Source organism: Heterodontus francisci, chromosome 16 (assembly GCF_036365525.1).
Source record: "Heterodontus francisci isolate sHetFra1 chromosome 16, sHetFra1.hap1, whole genome shotgun sequence".
Classification (NCBI taxonomy): domain Eukaryota; kingdom Metazoa; phylum Chordata; class Chondrichthyes; order Heterodontiformes; family Heterodontidae; genus Heterodontus; species Heterodontus francisci.
Window position 1 is genome coordinate 92,888,921 of NC_090386.1, and position 17,614 is coordinate 92,906,534.

The window sequence follows — 17,614 nt, forward strand, 5'->3', positions numbered from 1 at the left end:
TACTAACTCTCCTGAGAAAAATAAGGGGAAATTAAAGCAGCACTGGCACCCAAAAAAGATAGATTGGAGAGTTGGGCAGAGAAATGGCAGATGGAGTTCAATCAGGGCAAATGCGAGGTGATGCATTTTGGAAGATCCAATTCAAGAGTGAACTATACAATAAATGGAAAAGTCCTGGGGAAAATTGATGTACAGAGAGATTTGGGTGTTCAGGTCCATTGTTCCCTGAAGGTGGCAACGCAGGTCAATAGAGTGGTCAAGAAGGCATACGGCATGCTTTCCTTCATCGGACGGGGTATTGAGTACAAGGGTTGGCAGGTCATGTTACAGTTGTATAAGACTTTGTTTTGGCCACATTTGGAATACTGCGTGCAGTTCTGGTTGCCACATTACCAAAAGGATGTAGATGCTTTGGAGAGGGTGCAGAGGAGGTTCACCAGGATGTTGCCTGGTATGGGGGCGCTAGCTATGAAGAGAGGTTGAGCAGATTAGGATTATTTTCATTAGAAAGACGGAGGTTGAGGGGGGACCTGATTGAGGTGTACAAAATCATGAGAGGTATAGACAGGGTGGATAGCAAGAAGCTTTTTCCCAGAGTGGGGGATTCAATTACTAGGGGTCACGAGTTCAAAGTGAAAGGGGAAAAGTTTAGGGGGGATATGCGTGGAAAGTTCTTTACGCAGAGGGTGGTGGGTGCTTGGAACGCGTTGCCAGCGGAGGTGGTAGACGCGGGCACGATAGCGTCTTTTAAGATGTATCTAGACAGATAAATGAATGGGCAGGAAGCAAAGAGATACAGGCCCTTAGAAAATAGGCGACATGTTTAGATAGAGGATCTGGATCGGCGCAGGCTTGGAGGGCCGAAGGGCCTGTTCCTGTGCTGTAATTTTCTTTGTTCTTTAAGATTGTTGAATGATTGGAAATGAAAGAGAAATGCCTGGTTTTTCTTTCAGTATCTGATGTTTCTCTCAAACCTTGTAATGAATTGCGCCTTTTTTTTCAAGTTGCATTTCATTCCCCTGGGTGTAGAGGTGTCATGCAGGCCCCCACCTGCCAAGAATGAGGCACATATTATTTCGCCACATGAGCATTAAAACTTAAAATTGTGGCTGGGAAGAAAAGAGGGCCTATCACAAAGAATTGCCAAGCCCCTGACTGGAAAGAAGTTTGCAAGCTAGCGGACAGTGTTGGAACAAGGGACCCCATCCTTGCTTTTCCAATACGCAGAAGAAGTGGTCAGACCAGTTTAATCACATGACTAACTAACTGTTGGAGTTTTTGAATTTGAACTTGCTGAGAGAAAGAACTCAGAAATCTCTTGGCTCCTGGACTGAATAGACTTCTCTCCTGTCTGCTCTCATCTCTCACTCACCAGCTTCGGAAACCATTGAAAACACATGTACCCCAAGAGAGAAAAGTCTCCTACAGTGAACAACATTGAAGAAGAATACTAGGCCCCAACAAAAAGCAAGACTACCTACAATCATGGACTACAGCGAGCACAAAGCACAGTAAAAAAAAAAAAAAAACCCCTTCACAGATTGCCTCAAATCTCTCCATTTTTCTTCCGCTCTTTTCTGTCTCTATTTGCATGTGAGTATCGCATGTGCATGCTAGTGTGAACGCATCGTATATCCGTAGGTGTTAACTGAATTAGAGTTTAAGTTTTAATAAATTTTGCTTTTCTTCTTTAAACCTAAGAAAACCTGGTGTGTTCATTTCTTATAATTGGCAAGCGGTGAACAAGGATTCACCAAGGGGGAGCTTAAAACACAGTGTGTTTAAAAATCAAACCCTGTTACAATAAGACCAGGTGAAGACAGTAAAAGACCCCTAGACACCTTTCTCACCTGGTTATAACACCACCCTGCTAGCCAACTTGGGGAGTTTTAAATTGTAGAGACAGTGTTTGAACTGACAGAAAGCTCTTGGCTCCTGGATCGAAAAGATCTCTCCTGTCTGCTCCATCTCTTTCTCACGGAATTCCAAATACCCATTGAAGACACATGAACCCCAAGAGAGAAAAGTCTCCTGCAGTGAACAAGGTTTAAGAAGAATACTGGGCCCCAACGAAAAGCAAGATCAACCTACAATAGGACTCTACAGTGAGATCGAAGAACTGTAACAAACTCTTCAGTTATTGCCTCAAACCTTTCCAATTTAGCTATCTTCTGCTCTTTTCTGTCTCTATTTGCACCTTTCTTCCTTAAACCTAAGAAAGCCTGTCTGTGCTCATTTCTTTGCCTTATAATTGGAAAGCGGTGAACAAGGATTCACCAAGGGGTAGCTCAAAACTCGGTGTGTTTAAAAATAAAACTCAGTTACAGTAAGGTTAGGGAAGGCTGAGAGGGACCCCTAGACATTCTCACCTGGTCGTAACAGTGTGCTCATACTAGGAACACAGAAAGTTAATGTACAGGTACAAGAAGAAAAGTCTTGATACAATTTTACAAGGCTTTGGTGAGACCAGACCTGGAATACTTTGTGCAGTTTTGGTCTCCATATTAAGGAAGGATATACTTGCCTTGGAGGCAGTGCAGCGAAGGTTCACGAGATTGGTTCCTGGGATGAGAATTTGTTCTATGATGAGAGGATGAGTAAATTGGGTCCATATTCTCTGGAGTTTAGAAGAATGAGAGGTATTCTCTTTGAAACTTACAAGATTCTGAACAGAAGTAAAAACAAGAAATGCTGGAAATACTCAGCAGGTCTGGCAGCATCTGTGGAGAGAGAAGCAGAGTTAATGTTTCAGGTCAGTGATCCTTCATCAGAACTGGCAAAGGTTAGAAATGTAATAGGTTTTAAACAAATAAAGCATGGGGGGTGGGCAAGAGATAACAAAAGGCAAGGTGTTGATAGGCCAGGGTCACAGAGAATAACTGACTGGAAGGTCATGGAGCAAAGGCAAACAGTATGTTAATGGTGTGCTGAAAGACAAAGCATTAGTGCAGAGAGGGTGTTAATGGACAGAAAAAGGAACAGCCCTGGCCCCAAGCACAAACATGAAAAAAAACAGTGGGCAGGCGCATGGTACGAAAAATGAATGATGAAGCAAACTAAAATTAAATTAAAATAAAAAATAACTGAAAATAAAAATGGCGGCCCGTCATGCTCTGAAATTATTGAACTCAATATTCAGTCCGGCAGGCTGTAGCGTGCCGAATCAGTAAATGAGATGCTGTTCCTCGAGCTTGCGTTGATGTTCACTCGAACATCAGCAAGCCCAGGACAGCTATGTGGGCATGAACACTGTGGGGTGTGTTCAAATGGTAAGCAACCGGAAGCTCGGGTCATGCTTTCGGACTGAGCGGAGGTGTTCCGCAAAGTGGTCACCCAGTCTGCGTTTGGTCTCCCCAGTGTAGTGGAGACCGCATTGTGAGCGGATTCTGAACAGGCTTGACAGGGTAGACACTGAGAGTTATTTTTTAATCTCTCGTGGGATATGGGTGTCTGGCAAGGGCAGCATTTGTTGCCCATCCCTAATTGCCCTTGACAACTGAGTAATGCCCTTGCTAGGCCATTTCAGAGGGCAGTTAAGAGTCAACCACATTGCTGTGGGTCTGGAGTCACATACCACTTACCTGGTCTGGTAAGGACAGCAGATTTCCTTCCCTAAAGGTCGTTAGTAAACCAGATGGGTTTTTACGAGAATCGATGGCACCGTTACTGAGACCAGCTTTCATTTACAGAGTTTTATTAATTAATTGAATTTATTAATTGTATTTAAATTCCACGAGCTGTCATGGTGGGATTTGAACCTGTATCCCCAGGACATTAGCCTGGGCTTCTGGATTACTAGTCTAGTGACTTTACCACAATGCCACCGTCCCCCTGTTTCTGCTGGCAGTGGAATCTAAAACATGGGGGCACAGTCTCAGGATAAGGGACCGATCATTTAGGGCTGAGATTAGGAGAATTTTCTTCACTCAAAGGTTTGTGAATCTTTGGAATTTTCTACCCCAGAGGTTGTTGGATGCTCCATTGTTGCATATATTTAAGGCTAGGATAGACAGATTTTTGGAGCCTCAGGGAATCAAGGGATATAGGGAGTGGACAGGAAAGTGGAGTTGAAGCCCAAGATCAGCCATGATCATATTAAATGGCGGGGCAGGCTCGACGGACTGTGTGGTCTACTGCTCTTCCTCCTTCTTATGTTCTTCGCACAATGAAGGGTATCCTCAGTGTGAAGGCACGACTTTGTTTCTACATGGACTGTATGGTTGCCACTCCTCGCAATACACTCCTGGATGGATGCATCTGCGACAGGTAGACAGGTGAGGAAGAGGTCAAGTAGGTTTTTCCCTCGTGTTGGTTCTCTCACCAACTGCCGCAGGTCCATTATGGCAGCTATGTCCTTCAGAGCTCAGCCACTAGCAGTACTACTGAGCCACTTGTGATGGATATTGAAGTTCCCTACCCAGAGTATATTCTGTGCCCTTGCTACCTTCAGTGTTTTCTCCAAGTGCTGTTTAAAATGGAGGGGTACTGCTTCATGAGCTGAAGGAGGGCGATAGATGGTAATGAGCAGGAGATTTCCTGGCCCATGTTTGACCTGATGCTATGAGACTTCATGGGTTCTAGAGTCATTGTTGAAGATTCCCAGGGCCGCTCCATCCTGACTGTATACCTCTGTGCCACCACCTCTGGTGGATCTCTCCTGTCAATGCACAGGACATACCCTGGGATGGCAATAGACCAGTCTGGGATGTTGCCTGTAAGGTATGATTCTGTGAGTTTGACTAATCTGTGGGAGAGCTCTCCTAATTTTGGCACAAGTCCCCCAGATGTTAGTGGGGATGACTTTCCATGGTCGACTGGGCTGGATGTGCATTTGTTGTGTCCAATGCCTAGGTCATTGTAAGATCATAAGAAATAGATGTAGGAGTAGGCCATTTGGCCCCTCGAGCCTGCTCCGCCATTCAATACGATCATGGCTGATTCAATTGTTGCCTTAACTCCACTTTCCTGCCACCCCTACCCCCCCCCCCCCCCCCCCATAACTGTTGTCTCCCTTGTCAATCAAAAATCTAACTTGGCTTTGAATATATTCAATGATCCAGCATCCACTATCTCTGCAGCCATTTATTTTAAGACCCTAGGATGCAGGCCATCAGGCCCAGAGGACTTGTCAGCCTTTAGTCCCATTAGTTTTCCTAGTACTTTTGCTCTAGTGATAGTGATTGATTTAAGTTCCTCCCTTTTGCCTCTTGATTTTTTACTGTTCTTTGCATGCTTTTTGTGTCTTTTTCTGTGACGACAGATTCTCAATGATAAATTTCAGAAAGCTTGTTCTGGAAGGATAATGCTGGAATGTATTTACTCAGTTTCACATTTATTGTGCAGAATAAAAGGATTGCAAACATGTAGCTCCTCACTCAAACCCTCCACCAGTCTCAGTAAGTGTCTGCTTATAAGTGCTCAACTAAGACCCCAATTAACACCCTTCACCTACATATAATAAACCATTAACACACAATTAACAGATTCCCTTCTTTTACAGTATAACTTGGATTAACCTACTCAAACAATATTTCAAAATAAATTCCATATTATGCATAAAGTATTAGCATGCTCAAAGAACATTTCAAAATAAATCAAAATAAATTCCATATTGGCTGCAAAGTATTACATTGGGAGACTCCCTCCTCTAGCACCTCTAATAATTTCTTTGTATTTGCATTTCTTTTTATGAAGCAATTGGATAACTGATGACTTGCATCTACCCATTTAAGTTTGGAGATTTCCTTTCTCTCCAGCATTTGTTTCAATCCAGTAAGGTCAATGCCTAGTTTTTTTTCTCACTCGCACCTTTTGTAGAGTGTAGATTGTCCCACAAAGAAGGATTATCAGCATAACAATCAATGGGTATCCTGCCTTCGGGATGTCCCTTGTCCAGAATTTCACCAAAAATATTTGACAAACCGAACACAATACCCACTGCCTCCACAAGACCCAGTGTTTCCGCTGCTAATGTGCTTTTAACAACCTGTTTTATTTTCTTAGCCTCCCAAGCTAAAGAACAACATTTCCCATTTTCACCCATCAGAAATATTATGAAGCCAGCTGCACTTCAAAACCCACCTATGATATGTCCTCCTTAACCAAGGATTCCCCCGTACTGGAGTTGACAGGGCCCTCAACCGTGTCTGGCCCATTTCCCACACCTCTGCCCTCACCCCTTCCCCTCCCTCCCAGAACCGCGACAGGGCTCCCCTTGTCCCCACTTTCTACCCCACTAACCTCCACATCCAAAGGACCATCCTCCGCCATTCCTGCCATGTCCAGCATGATGCCACTACCAAATGCATCTTCCTCTCTCCGTCAGCATTCCGAAGGGATTGTTTCCTCAGTGACACCCTGGTCCACTCCTCCATTACCCCTTACACCTCGTCACCTTCCCACGGCACCTTCCCATGTAATCACGGGAGGTGTAATACCTGCACTTTTACCTCCTCTCTCCTCACTATCCAAGGCCCCAAACACTCCTTTCGGGTGAAGCAGCAATTTACTTGTACTTCTTTTAATTTTGTATACTGTATTCGTTGCTCACAATGCAGTCTCCTCTACGTTGGGAAGACCAAACTCAGATTGGGTGGCTGCTTTGTGGAACACCTCCGTTCAGTTCAAAAACATGACCCCGAGCCTCCTGTTGCTTGCCATTTCAACCCCTCCCCCCACCCCACCCGCTCCCATCCCCACATCTCTGTCCTGGGCTTGCTGTAGTGTTCCAGTGAACATCAACGCATGCTTGAGGAACAGCACCTCATTTACCAATTAGGCACGCTATAGCCTACCAGACTGAACATTGAGTTCAATAATTTCAGAGCATGATGGGACCCCTCTTTTTATTTTTATTTTTATTTTTTATTTTACTTTATATTTTTATTTTAGTTTGTTTCGTTATTCAATTTTTTTACCATGTGCCTTCCCACTGTTTTTTTCGATGTTTGTGCTTTTGGCTAGGGCTTTCATTATTCTGTCATTTAATACCCTCTCTGCATTAACGCTTTGTCTTTCACCACACTAATAACACACTCTTTGCCTTTGCCCCATGACCTCTTTGTCAGTTATTCTCTGTGACCTTCTGTCCGATCAATCCCTTTCTTTTGTTCTCTTTTGCCCCATCCCCACTTTATTTGCTCAAAACCTATTACATTTCTAACCTTTGCCAGTTCTGATGAAAGCTCATTGACCTGAAACATTAAAATAAAAGCAAAATACTGCGGATGCTGGAAATCTGAAATAAAAACAAGAAATGCTGGAACCACTCAGCAGGTCTGGCAGCATCTGTGAAAAGAGAAGCAGAGTTAACGTTTCGGGTCAGTGACCCTTCATCAGAACCTGAAACATTACTTTGCTTCCCTCTCTGCAGATGCTGCCTGATGCTGAGTATTTTCCAGCACTTTTTGTTTTTATTTGCAATTATTCAGTCTCTGCTTTAGATAGATCATCAGCTTTCTGTGATGATCTAACACGATTAATAAGGATGGAAATAACACTCTCTAAATAAGATTGTTGATTCAAACCTATTCCAGACTTAGTCTGCTGAATAGCTAAACCAATATATTTAAAGGCCCCACAAGCCTGACTCCCAATCTTAAATTCTGCCCTAATCTTATTAATGACATATTTCTCAATCTGCAGTACCAGCCCATAAGAAATCATCAACGTGCATCATGAAGATGCCTAAAAGTTTCTCTTTATGATACCAATAAAACATTGCAGGATCTGCTTTTAGTTGAACACAGCCAATCTTCAACAAAACAGATCTCACTGAGAAGTGCCACACCCTGGAAGCATCATTAAGGCCATAGAAGCATTTGTTCAGTTTCCGTAATTTTCCTTCTGCATCTGCTGCCTCTTTAGGTGGTTTCAGATACACCTCTCTCTGAAAAGTATCACCTTGCAGAAATGTCTACACTCCCAGGAATATGTGGCCAAAAGTGGCTTGCTGGGCCATTTCAGAGGGCAGTTAAGATCAACCATATTGCTGTGGGTCTGGAGTAACATGTAGGCCAGACCGAGTAAGGATGGCAGATTTCCTTTCCTCAAGGACGTCAGTGAACCAGATGGGTTTTTAACAACAATCCGGTAATTTCATTGTCACCATTAATGATACTAGCTTCTTATTCCAAATTTATTTAATTGATTTGATCTCATGACTCTGGATCATTTGTCTAGGTCACATGGTTACCAGTCCAGTAACATTACCAGTATGCTAACGCTCCCCTTAATAATAGACTTCATTTGTTTATAATGCATTTTTATCTACTTCTGAAGTGGAGTTTTATACAGTTACTGCATCTCACGGATATTATTACATGTTTACATTTTCTGTTCCTGCAGGATTCTGTGAATCGCCAGTCTGTGTATAGCATGCACCAACTCCAGGGCAATAAGCAATATGGCACTGAAAAAATGGGAATCCTGTATAAGAAAAGTGATGGGTTAGTGTGCCTGGTCTTCTCATTTACTTAAAGATTGTTGGTTGAAAGCATTTGTCTCCAGGTGGGAAATGCCTTCTATGTGCCTCTGTTTCTTTTGATTCTCTATTTATTGAATTGTAGCCATGGAAACTAACTGCTTCTAGTTTAACAGTAAGCAGTACTCAGCTTGTTTTGCTGTAATGATCAAGCTGCCTGGGGCACTGACTAGCCTTTTTTGAAGCAAAGAGGTCTGTGCAAAGTGAGCTTTTATGCTTTATTTCTTGATGTCATATAATTTTGGTATTCTTGAACAAAGTAATATAACCAAAGCAATTTTTAGAGAAAGGCATTTGATCAGTAATAACTCTTTTCCATTCTTCAAAAATGTTAACTTTTACTACTATTAACAAGATATGGTAAGGATAATCCTACGAGCTCCGAAATAGTTATTCTACACAATGTATTGGTGCTGTTTTAATCTCCTCTCTTTTCCTGAAAATGTTCTTTCCTCCCTTACTCTCCTGAAGGAGTTCATTCCTTACTGGATACAATTCCGTGGGTGCCAGTAAACTTTACACGCTTTACCCAAATAAACATTATTCACTAATACAAAAGCAAAACAGTACAAATGCTGGAAATCTGAAATGAAACAAAAAATTCTGGAAATATTCAGGTTAGACAGCATCTGTGGAAAGAGAAACAGAGTTAACATTTACAGTCAATGAATGACCTTTCATCAGAACTGGAAAAGTTAGAGGTGTTAACAGATTTTAAGCAAGTAAAGTAACATGGGAAGGGGGAATAAATGACAAAAACAGTGATGATGCAAGACAAAAGGTGACCTAATGGGGCAAGGAAATAAACAAAAGATGGTCTAGAAGATGTGTAAATGGAAATGGTAGAATCATTATCAATAGCTGCTGTCTGAAAAAATGGAAGCAGAGGTTATGATCTGAAATTGTTGAACACAGTGTTGAGCGTTAAAGGCTATAAAGTGTAATAATCAAAACATGAGGTGCTGTTCCGCAAGCTTCATTGGGACAGTGTAGGAGACCTAGGACAGAAAGGTCAAAGTGGGAGTGGGGTGGAGGATTATAATGGCGAGGGGGGTTGAGGAGTGGATCGGGTGTCATGGAGGAAATGGTCCCATCAGACTGCAGAAAGGGGCAGGGGAGGGGAAGATGTATTTGGTGGTGGCATCATGCTGGAAGTGGCAGAAATGGCAAAGAATGATCTGTTGAATGTGGAGGCAGTGAGGTTAACAGGAACCCTATCGTGTTTCTGGAGGGAGGGGAAGGGGTGAAAGCAGAAGTGTGGGAAATGGAACAGATACAGGCGAGGCCCCTGTCAACCACAGGTGGATGGGAATTCCGAAGCGACCATTTCCTCCGCAACACCCTGGTCCACTCCTCAATCACCACCAACACCTCCTCCCCTTCCCACAGCACCTTCCCATGCAAGCACAGGAGATGCAACATCTGCCCTTTAGTCTCGTCTCTTCCCACCATCTATGGCCCCAGACATTCCTTCCAGGTGAAACAGCAATTTACTTGTACTGCTTCCAATTTAGTGTACTGTATTTACTGTTCACAATGCAGTCTCCTCTACATTGGATAGACCAAACATTGATTGGGTGACCACTTTGTGGAACACTTCGATTCAGTCCGCAAGCATGACCACGAGCCTGTCATTTTAGTTCTCGGCCCAACTCCTACTCTGAGCTCCCTATCCTCGGCCTCCTACATTGTTCCAATTAAGCTTAGCATAAGCCCAAGGAACAACAATACCTCATTTTTTGATTAGGCATTTTACAGCCTTCTGGACTTGACTTTGAGTTCGACAATTTCAGATCATATTCTCTGCCCCCATTTTTTTCGGACAGCAGCTGTTGGTAATGATTGTGCTATTCCTATATACCTGCACTAGACCCAGGTTTTGTTTCTTTACTTGTCCCATTACTATCTCACCATCATTCCTTTTGTCATTTAATCTCTCCTGCCTTCCATGCTATCTCAGACCTTCCCTTTTGTCCTTTACCCTGTTTCTCCTTTTCCTTTCCTCTGTACTTGCTTCAAACCTGTTACATCTCTAATATTTGACAAATCATTGACCTGAAACAATGTCCATGATTTTATTCAGGCGATGGGGGTCTCAACCTCTGTCAAAAATGCCGCCGAGAACCCACGTCGCCCCTTCTGTGGGAGGCCAGCCGAATCATGTGCCAGTTAGGCACTTAACTGGACAGTGGCAGGCCTTCCATGGGATCAAGGACCCTGGTGACTGAAGTCCTGCCCTCTGAGAGCTGCTGGCCAATCAGAAGCCAGCAGCTCTTTATTTGAGCAGCGCCACTCTGGAGGCAGTGGCTGCTGCGGTGGAGCACTCACCCGAGGCCTAGGAAAGGAGTTGGACCCAGGCCACAGTTAGGTCAGGGTGGGAGGGGAATTGCGCGGTGGGGATCGCGGGGGAGGGGATTGTGTGTGGGTCGGCGGGGTTGGCATTTAGCTGGCCCCCCACTTCCCAATGCCGGGTCCCTTGTCAGGCACAAAGTGCCTTTTAATGAAGGACCCCACCCCCTCCCCACACCTCCCACACGTGCGTCCCACCCACCCCCCCACAACCAACCAGAGCCAGCAAGCAACCTGCAAGGTTTTTATTGCTGTGTTCCCCAAACGGCGACAGGCCTGCTTGCCGCTGGGCTAATTGCGGTGGCAGGATGAGGCACTTAATTGGGCATTAATTACTCATTTAAGAGCCTCAATTGGTGGCAGGGCGAGAAGGCCGTTTCACATGCTCACCCCACCACCAACACGATGCGGGGGAGAGCATAAAATTCCCCCCATTGTGGGGAATTCTCTTAAGGACTCGGATTCATATTTGGAGGCGGGGGTCTGGGAAAATTGTGGAGAAAGAGTTTGTGCTGGTTCCCCAATGTGTTCCTGGCTCCTTGCACTTTTCCCGGAAGCAACTTTATTGTGGTGACAGCAACTCACCCTGCAGCGGCGGGAAGCCAATTAAGGCTCACCAACTAATTAGCAGCAATTTTCCGGTGAAAATGAGATTTTTCCAGCATCACACGGACTCCTACTGTGTCTACAGCTTATCAGGTAATATCAGGCACATGCAGAGCAGTTGGTCAGTGCCATGACAAATAAATTAAATTTACCGCCTTCAGATGCAAATCGACTAGCCTGAGGTCCTCCATCGGCAGAGGCTTGCAATCTCCTGGAGATTGCAGTAAGGAATCCCTAATTGGACGGCGATCCTGGAGCAGCTTTTTAATTGGACCCCTCCCATAAAATTGCCCTGGGAGTGGTGCTGCTGCTGCGAACGCAGTTAGAACCTGAAAATGGTCCCGACTGCTGCAAATGTTGTAAGAATGGAAGATTCAGCCCGTTAACTCTGATTCTCTTTCCACTGGTGCTGCGTGATCTGCTGAGTTTTTCCAGCATTTTATGTTTTTATAACCATTATTCACGTGTGCACTTGATGGTTGATGGCATCAGATTGTCTAACATTTGGGGTATTACAATTGAGTATCATCATGTCTTTATCCGAGACACAAAAACATGCATTTCTGGCAGCTGCAGGAATTTTCCAGCCACTCCTACACCCTACCGCCCGGCCATCTAAGCGGCATGAGAGCACGTAACTCAGGACAGAGATCATACTTTGGACTTTCCTGCTTTCCAAGGCTCTATGACTCAATGGATAAGCTCACTAAGTCATAAATATCGACTTACATTTGGATAGCAACTTTGCTGCAGCAGAACATCTCAAGGTGCTTCACAATTGTGAGTCAGACCTTGGGCAGAAAACAGGAGGTAGGTTACAAAAGGTTACCTGAAGGTGCTGTGAAGGAGGTCTTTGAAGTGGGGGAGTAATATATCAAGGTGGAAGGATTCAGGGACGTAATTCTTGAAAATAGGGGCTAAACGATTTGCCATCAATTGTATAGTACAAAAAGGGGAGAATACAGAATTGGAGAAGTATGGGTGTGATTAGATTTGAGGCGGCAGCAGCAGTGTTAAGGAGGGGCAAGGCTGTGGAGAGCTTTGTAGATGAGGGCAAGGATATTGATGCACCAAGGGTTGGCAAGCCAATAAAAATAGTCAAAGATAGGGGAGATACATGTGCGGGATAGGATACTGATGATTGAGTTCCAGATGACTTTAGAATTTACATAGGTGGACATTTGGAGATCAGTGGGGAAGACATTTGAAATTGGAGTTGACAAAAGCATGGATAAGGGATTTTGGTGGTGTTTGGTGACAGTGGGGTAAGATAGGGATGGAGATGGGAGATGTTTCGGAACTGGAAGTGGGCTGCCTTGAATTGATTGAGAGGTTTCAAGCTCAGCTTAGGTTGCACACTGGAAGGGAGTATGATTTGGGAATAACGGCACTGCGTTTCTGGAAGCTTGGCTTTGACTTTATTCATGTTGAACTGCAAGAACTTCTGGCTCATCCACAACTTCATTTCAAGCAGGATTGCAACAGTCATAGAAGAAAGGATGGTAGTGGAGAGATAAGACTAAAACTAATTTCATGCTTAGCAATAATGTCACTGAGGCAGTGAATTATCTAGTGAATTATCATGGTACTTCTGTGTCCAAAAGTTGGATATGAGGACCTCAACATATTGACGAATACTCCAGCACTATGCCCTTCTTGAGGTTTCTCTCAAGAATTTGTAGGAAAAATATTCCTTCCCATTTCTTTTTTATTAACTATCAATTTCTTTGCTAATTAAAAAAACTAATCACATGGTGGTTGGCTTACTGAATAAAGTGCTAATTTTAACTAGGTTTCTGAAGATAGATATCAAATATATTTCCTCTTTAACCTGCCTCCCAACACTCTTACTACTCTGCTCTACTGAAAACACTAAGCACCGGGGTGCTGAGATCTAAGACAATGTGAAGAAATGTCCTGTTTCCAAACCCAGTAAAAACAACATTGTAGTCCTAATGAGGAGGTCAAGCAGTATATGAGTTTTAAATAACATTGGGCTGAAATTTCACAGTGATGGCTGTAAATTATGGCAGTCCGCCTGTGTGGACCACTTGTCACGGAGCCACCACAATATTAAACGCAGCAACTCATTTAAATGGCTGGGGTGCACCCCCCCCCACCCCAATGATGTGGAGGGGGACAGGCAGTGCATCCCCGACAACGGCATCAGGCACCATTGCGCAGGCACCGATGCCATTTCATTTGAATTTTTAAAGGAACCGAGAGTTAGAATTTATTCAAAAATATTAAATAAATTTTCCTAGACCCTCTACCAACCCGCCCTCAATAACTAAACACTTCATTCCTTGCCCTCTTTTTTCCCCCCCCCAAAAAAAATACTTACCTTTTGCATCTGACCTTCCCCGCCCCCCCACCCCTAAAGTTCACAAACTTTAATCTTTAACCCTTCCCACCATCCCCTACACCAATCATATTAGTTTGACCCTGCTCACCCCTTCCCACACTGAAATACTTACCTGCTCTCTTTTCCCCCCGCCCCCCCCCCCCCACCCCACCAGTGTTATGCTTCGGATCTCCGGATGGAGATCCTATGGTGCAGGAGTGCTGGCCTTCGGCACGAATATTGCACTGGGACCGGTGATGGGAGCGGGTATGTATTTAATTCATTACTTTTAATAAATTTACATATTTAAATTATGATGCCGCTGCTGAGGGGCAGGGGGGCCACCACGAGGCCTCGCCGCCGCCAACAATATGGGGCCGGGCCTTCCCGGCGCCGAGGTCCGTGGCGGGCCTCTCCCAGAGGCATTTTCTGTTCCACCACCACCCACTGCCCCGCCCCCCCCACCTCGCCATGACCCCCGACATCTGTAAAACTCGCCCCATTTTGTTATATTTTTACTTTGTTTTCAATATATTTTGGTATGATAGTGTAGTTTCAGATTTACCGAATTATACTCAAATCACATGAGGATAAGAAATGTATAGTGCCTTGTATATACTGCTGTGCCCCTCTGCGCGAGGCTAATAATAATCAGTTTTGCTGTGACTAACACAGCCTGTTCTATTTGAATCCTGAGAAATATTGTTGCATTTATAGGAATCAACCTGTATCTAAATTGTACCAGAAGTTTATGAATTGTTAAAATGTGGCTCATGTGTGCTATAATTAGACTAGAAGATTTATTTGGGAATCGGTGAATTTTGCCTTTGCTTTATACTGCTCTGGTTGCAGATTTGAATTCTGGTAGAAGTTGACGTTCTAGCCCCTTTGCCACCCTATGCAGCAAACTTAAATTGCGTTTAACTTCGATGTTGACGCTCCTTTGATCATCTTGTACAAGTAGAAAATTAATCCTGTATTGGCTCTGACTGGAGATGCTCTCAGTGCAAATCATGCTGATTGCAGTTAGAATTAGTTGTGAAACCAGAACAAATTGTGATTCAGCAGAAATGTGGGGCTGAATTTTATTCTCCCGCTGCCGGGAGAGGCGATGGTCAAAGAAAATGGCGGCCCGCATGCGCGAGCTGCTCACCGCCATGCTGCCGCAATCTACTGTGTGGCGGCTCAGAATAATACACAGGTCAGGCTGCTACCCCCCACAATCACGTGCAGGGGTGGGCTCTGCGACACCAGTAATAGTGTCAGCTGCCTATGCGCAGGTGCTGGTGCCATTTTTAAAGGGCAGCCAGACCCGCCACTAAATTAAAATATTTAAAACCATACCGCCCCCCCCCCCCACCCCAGTACACTGCAATAAAAAATATCGCCCCTTCTCTCCCCAAAAGCGCTTACAGATAACAGTTGCCCTCCTTCCGCTCCCTCCCCCAAAAGACTTGCATTGAAGACTTGACCTTTCCTACCCCCAAACTGTTCAAAGTGCAGAGGTCACCCCTTTGCCCTCTCCCCAACACTGTTATTGCACATTTTACCCTGTACTTGCCCCACCACTACACCGAAAATCCTAAATACCCCCCCCTTCCGCATTTCCCTGGACGGTAAAGTGAAGGTGTGTGAGTGCTGGCTGCCGCTCGGAAGATCCGGGCAGCAGGTAATATCGCTGACAATTTATTTAGGTGTTCATTTAATTAATTTACATATTCAAAGTTGGGTCCTGTTGCCCAGAGGCAGGGTGAGGAATGGGGGGCCGCCATGGAACCTCGTCGCCATTGGGCAGACTGGGCCCGGCATTCCCGGCGTCATGCTCCATGGCCAGCCACTGTCAGTGCAAACTTCTACCCCCCACCACGAGTCCTGACATCAGGACCTCAAAAAATCCAGTCTGTGGGGGTGTAGGAAAAGAGAAACTATCGCAGCTAATGTTCCCCTTCAGTGTCAGACTCATTCAGACTTGTAACAGCAAGTAGAGGAATAAGGATCAGACAAGTCAAAAAGATGGATATGGCCATACAGATGATATTTGCTATCATGTCATTAGAGCCAAGGGGACGCTGCAGGTGAGTAGTTATGTAACCGGAAAGCAAAGAATTACAGACATCATGCTTGTCTGTTACAAATATGTATTTGCTAATATTTTCAAGATGAAAAGCTTTTTCAAATTGATCAATATTATATCCTAAACATTCTTTCATTTTCAGGTTGAGGAAAGTTTGGCAGAAGAGGAAATGTATCATAAAGAACTGTTACCTGACCATATCACATGGAACGGTGAGTTCAGCCTGGGAAAGAGATTAGTCAATTTTATTTTTCAGCAAATGCAGCTCAGTTTATAATTATCTGTTGACTGAATAACATCTGTTTTGTCTTTTATACTAAATAAGACTAACTTCCCTAGAGCAAAAAGACCATAATTAGGAGAATGTATGGAAAGCAGTAAGAAATTTAAAGGGGAACTACCATCATGAAAAAGTATACAGCAAGTCTGTATAATTGGTGTGCATTTTAACTTAGATTTGTTTCTGGTGAGTTAATTTTCCGCCTGGTGGAGGCAATAGAAGGCCACAGCAATTCTAACGACCAGGCCTCATTTAAATGCTCCAAGTCCACTTTCCATCAGGAACGGGCATGAAGAGATTATTAAGCTGCTGGCAGGCAAAGATCAGACAGCCCTAGGCTGTCCTCAGGTGCCCAGCTGAGTGGCAGGGGGAGGATTTTGCCATAGAAAAGTGGTGGAGTTTGGGAGAGGGAGGCCATGGCATTTTTTTGTGAAGCCCAGAGGAGTACTCCTGCTCCTCCTGGCCCCACAAAGACAAGTTTTATACTTAGCTTAAAGGCCTTTCTATCTGCAGCTGCAAACCTGCCTTTGCCGAGAAGGAAAGCTGAGGTGGTTGCCCCACTTAGATCTGGTTATGGAGTAGATTTCTTTTGGCATAATAGGAACCTGATTTGCACAAGTGTATGAGGCTGCCACCTCTTTAACCAAGTGCCTTCTCCGCCTGAAAAATTCTGCAGCTTAATATTGGAAGTGGTCAGGGATTCAGCGGGTAAAAATCGTGCTTACTTTAACTACCTCATCTACCCAGTTTCCACTGCACAGGTAGACCTAAAATTGACCTCGTAGTGATGTGAATTGTGAAGTAATTGATCATAATTATGGATAGCTCTTCTGAGTCTTCACCCTCCCCAGTCAAACACTGTTTACATAACATTGGCTCTTGGCATGGGGCAAATTCCTAGTAAGTACATAAATAGAAGAGGTTTTGTATGCCTAAAAATGCAGGGGAGCACTTTATAGGTACTTTTTTTTTAGCGTTACGTCCCCATTTTATACCTACCCCAAATAGATTTGCGAGTACATTATTTTATGGCAATTCTACTTCTGGCTATAAGAAAATTCTTCAACCAGCGGTAGCAACAAATTGGCATCTCAGAGCATCTTAAAGTCAATTAATTACTTTGAAGTGTAGTAGTTGTTTTGTAGGCAATTGCAGCAGCCAAATTGCACACAGTCATAAAATGAATAACCAGCTAATTTTTTTTGTGGTATTGGTTGAAGGACATTATTAAGATAACTCCAGTGCTCTTTTTCAAATAACACCAGGGATAGGGGCCTTGGTTTAATTTCTCACAGAAAGATGACACCTCCAATAATGCAGTGCTCCCTTATCGCTTTGCTGAACAGTAAGCCTAGATTATGTGTTCAAGTACTAAAGTGAAGCTTGGATCCTCAGACTCAGCGGCCAGAATTTTATACCACCCCAATGAGCCGGATGGTGGCAGTGGGGTGGTGTAAAATGGAGTGGGAGGCTTTGGGA

The 17,614-nt window shown here is 44.1% G+C and overlaps 1 protein-coding gene across 5 annotated transcripts in view; it reads left to right on the forward strand.

Annotated features, from left to right (window-relative positions):
- Nucleotides 1–17,614, forward strand: part of unm_sa1614 (un-named sa1614) — a 280,473-nt gene that overhangs the window by 183,163 nt on the left and 79,696 nt on the right. For all 5 annotated transcript variants that reach the window (XM_068048640.1, XM_068048637.1, XM_068048639.1 and 2 more), the window contains 2 exons: nucleotides 8,347–8,447; nucleotides 15,998–16,067. In XM_068048640.1, the coding sequence (XP_067904741.1) occupies nucleotides 8,347–8,447; nucleotides 15,998–16,067 (171 nt within the window). The remainder of the gene's footprint in view (nucleotides 1–8,346; nucleotides 8,448–15,997; nucleotides 16,068–17,614) is intronic.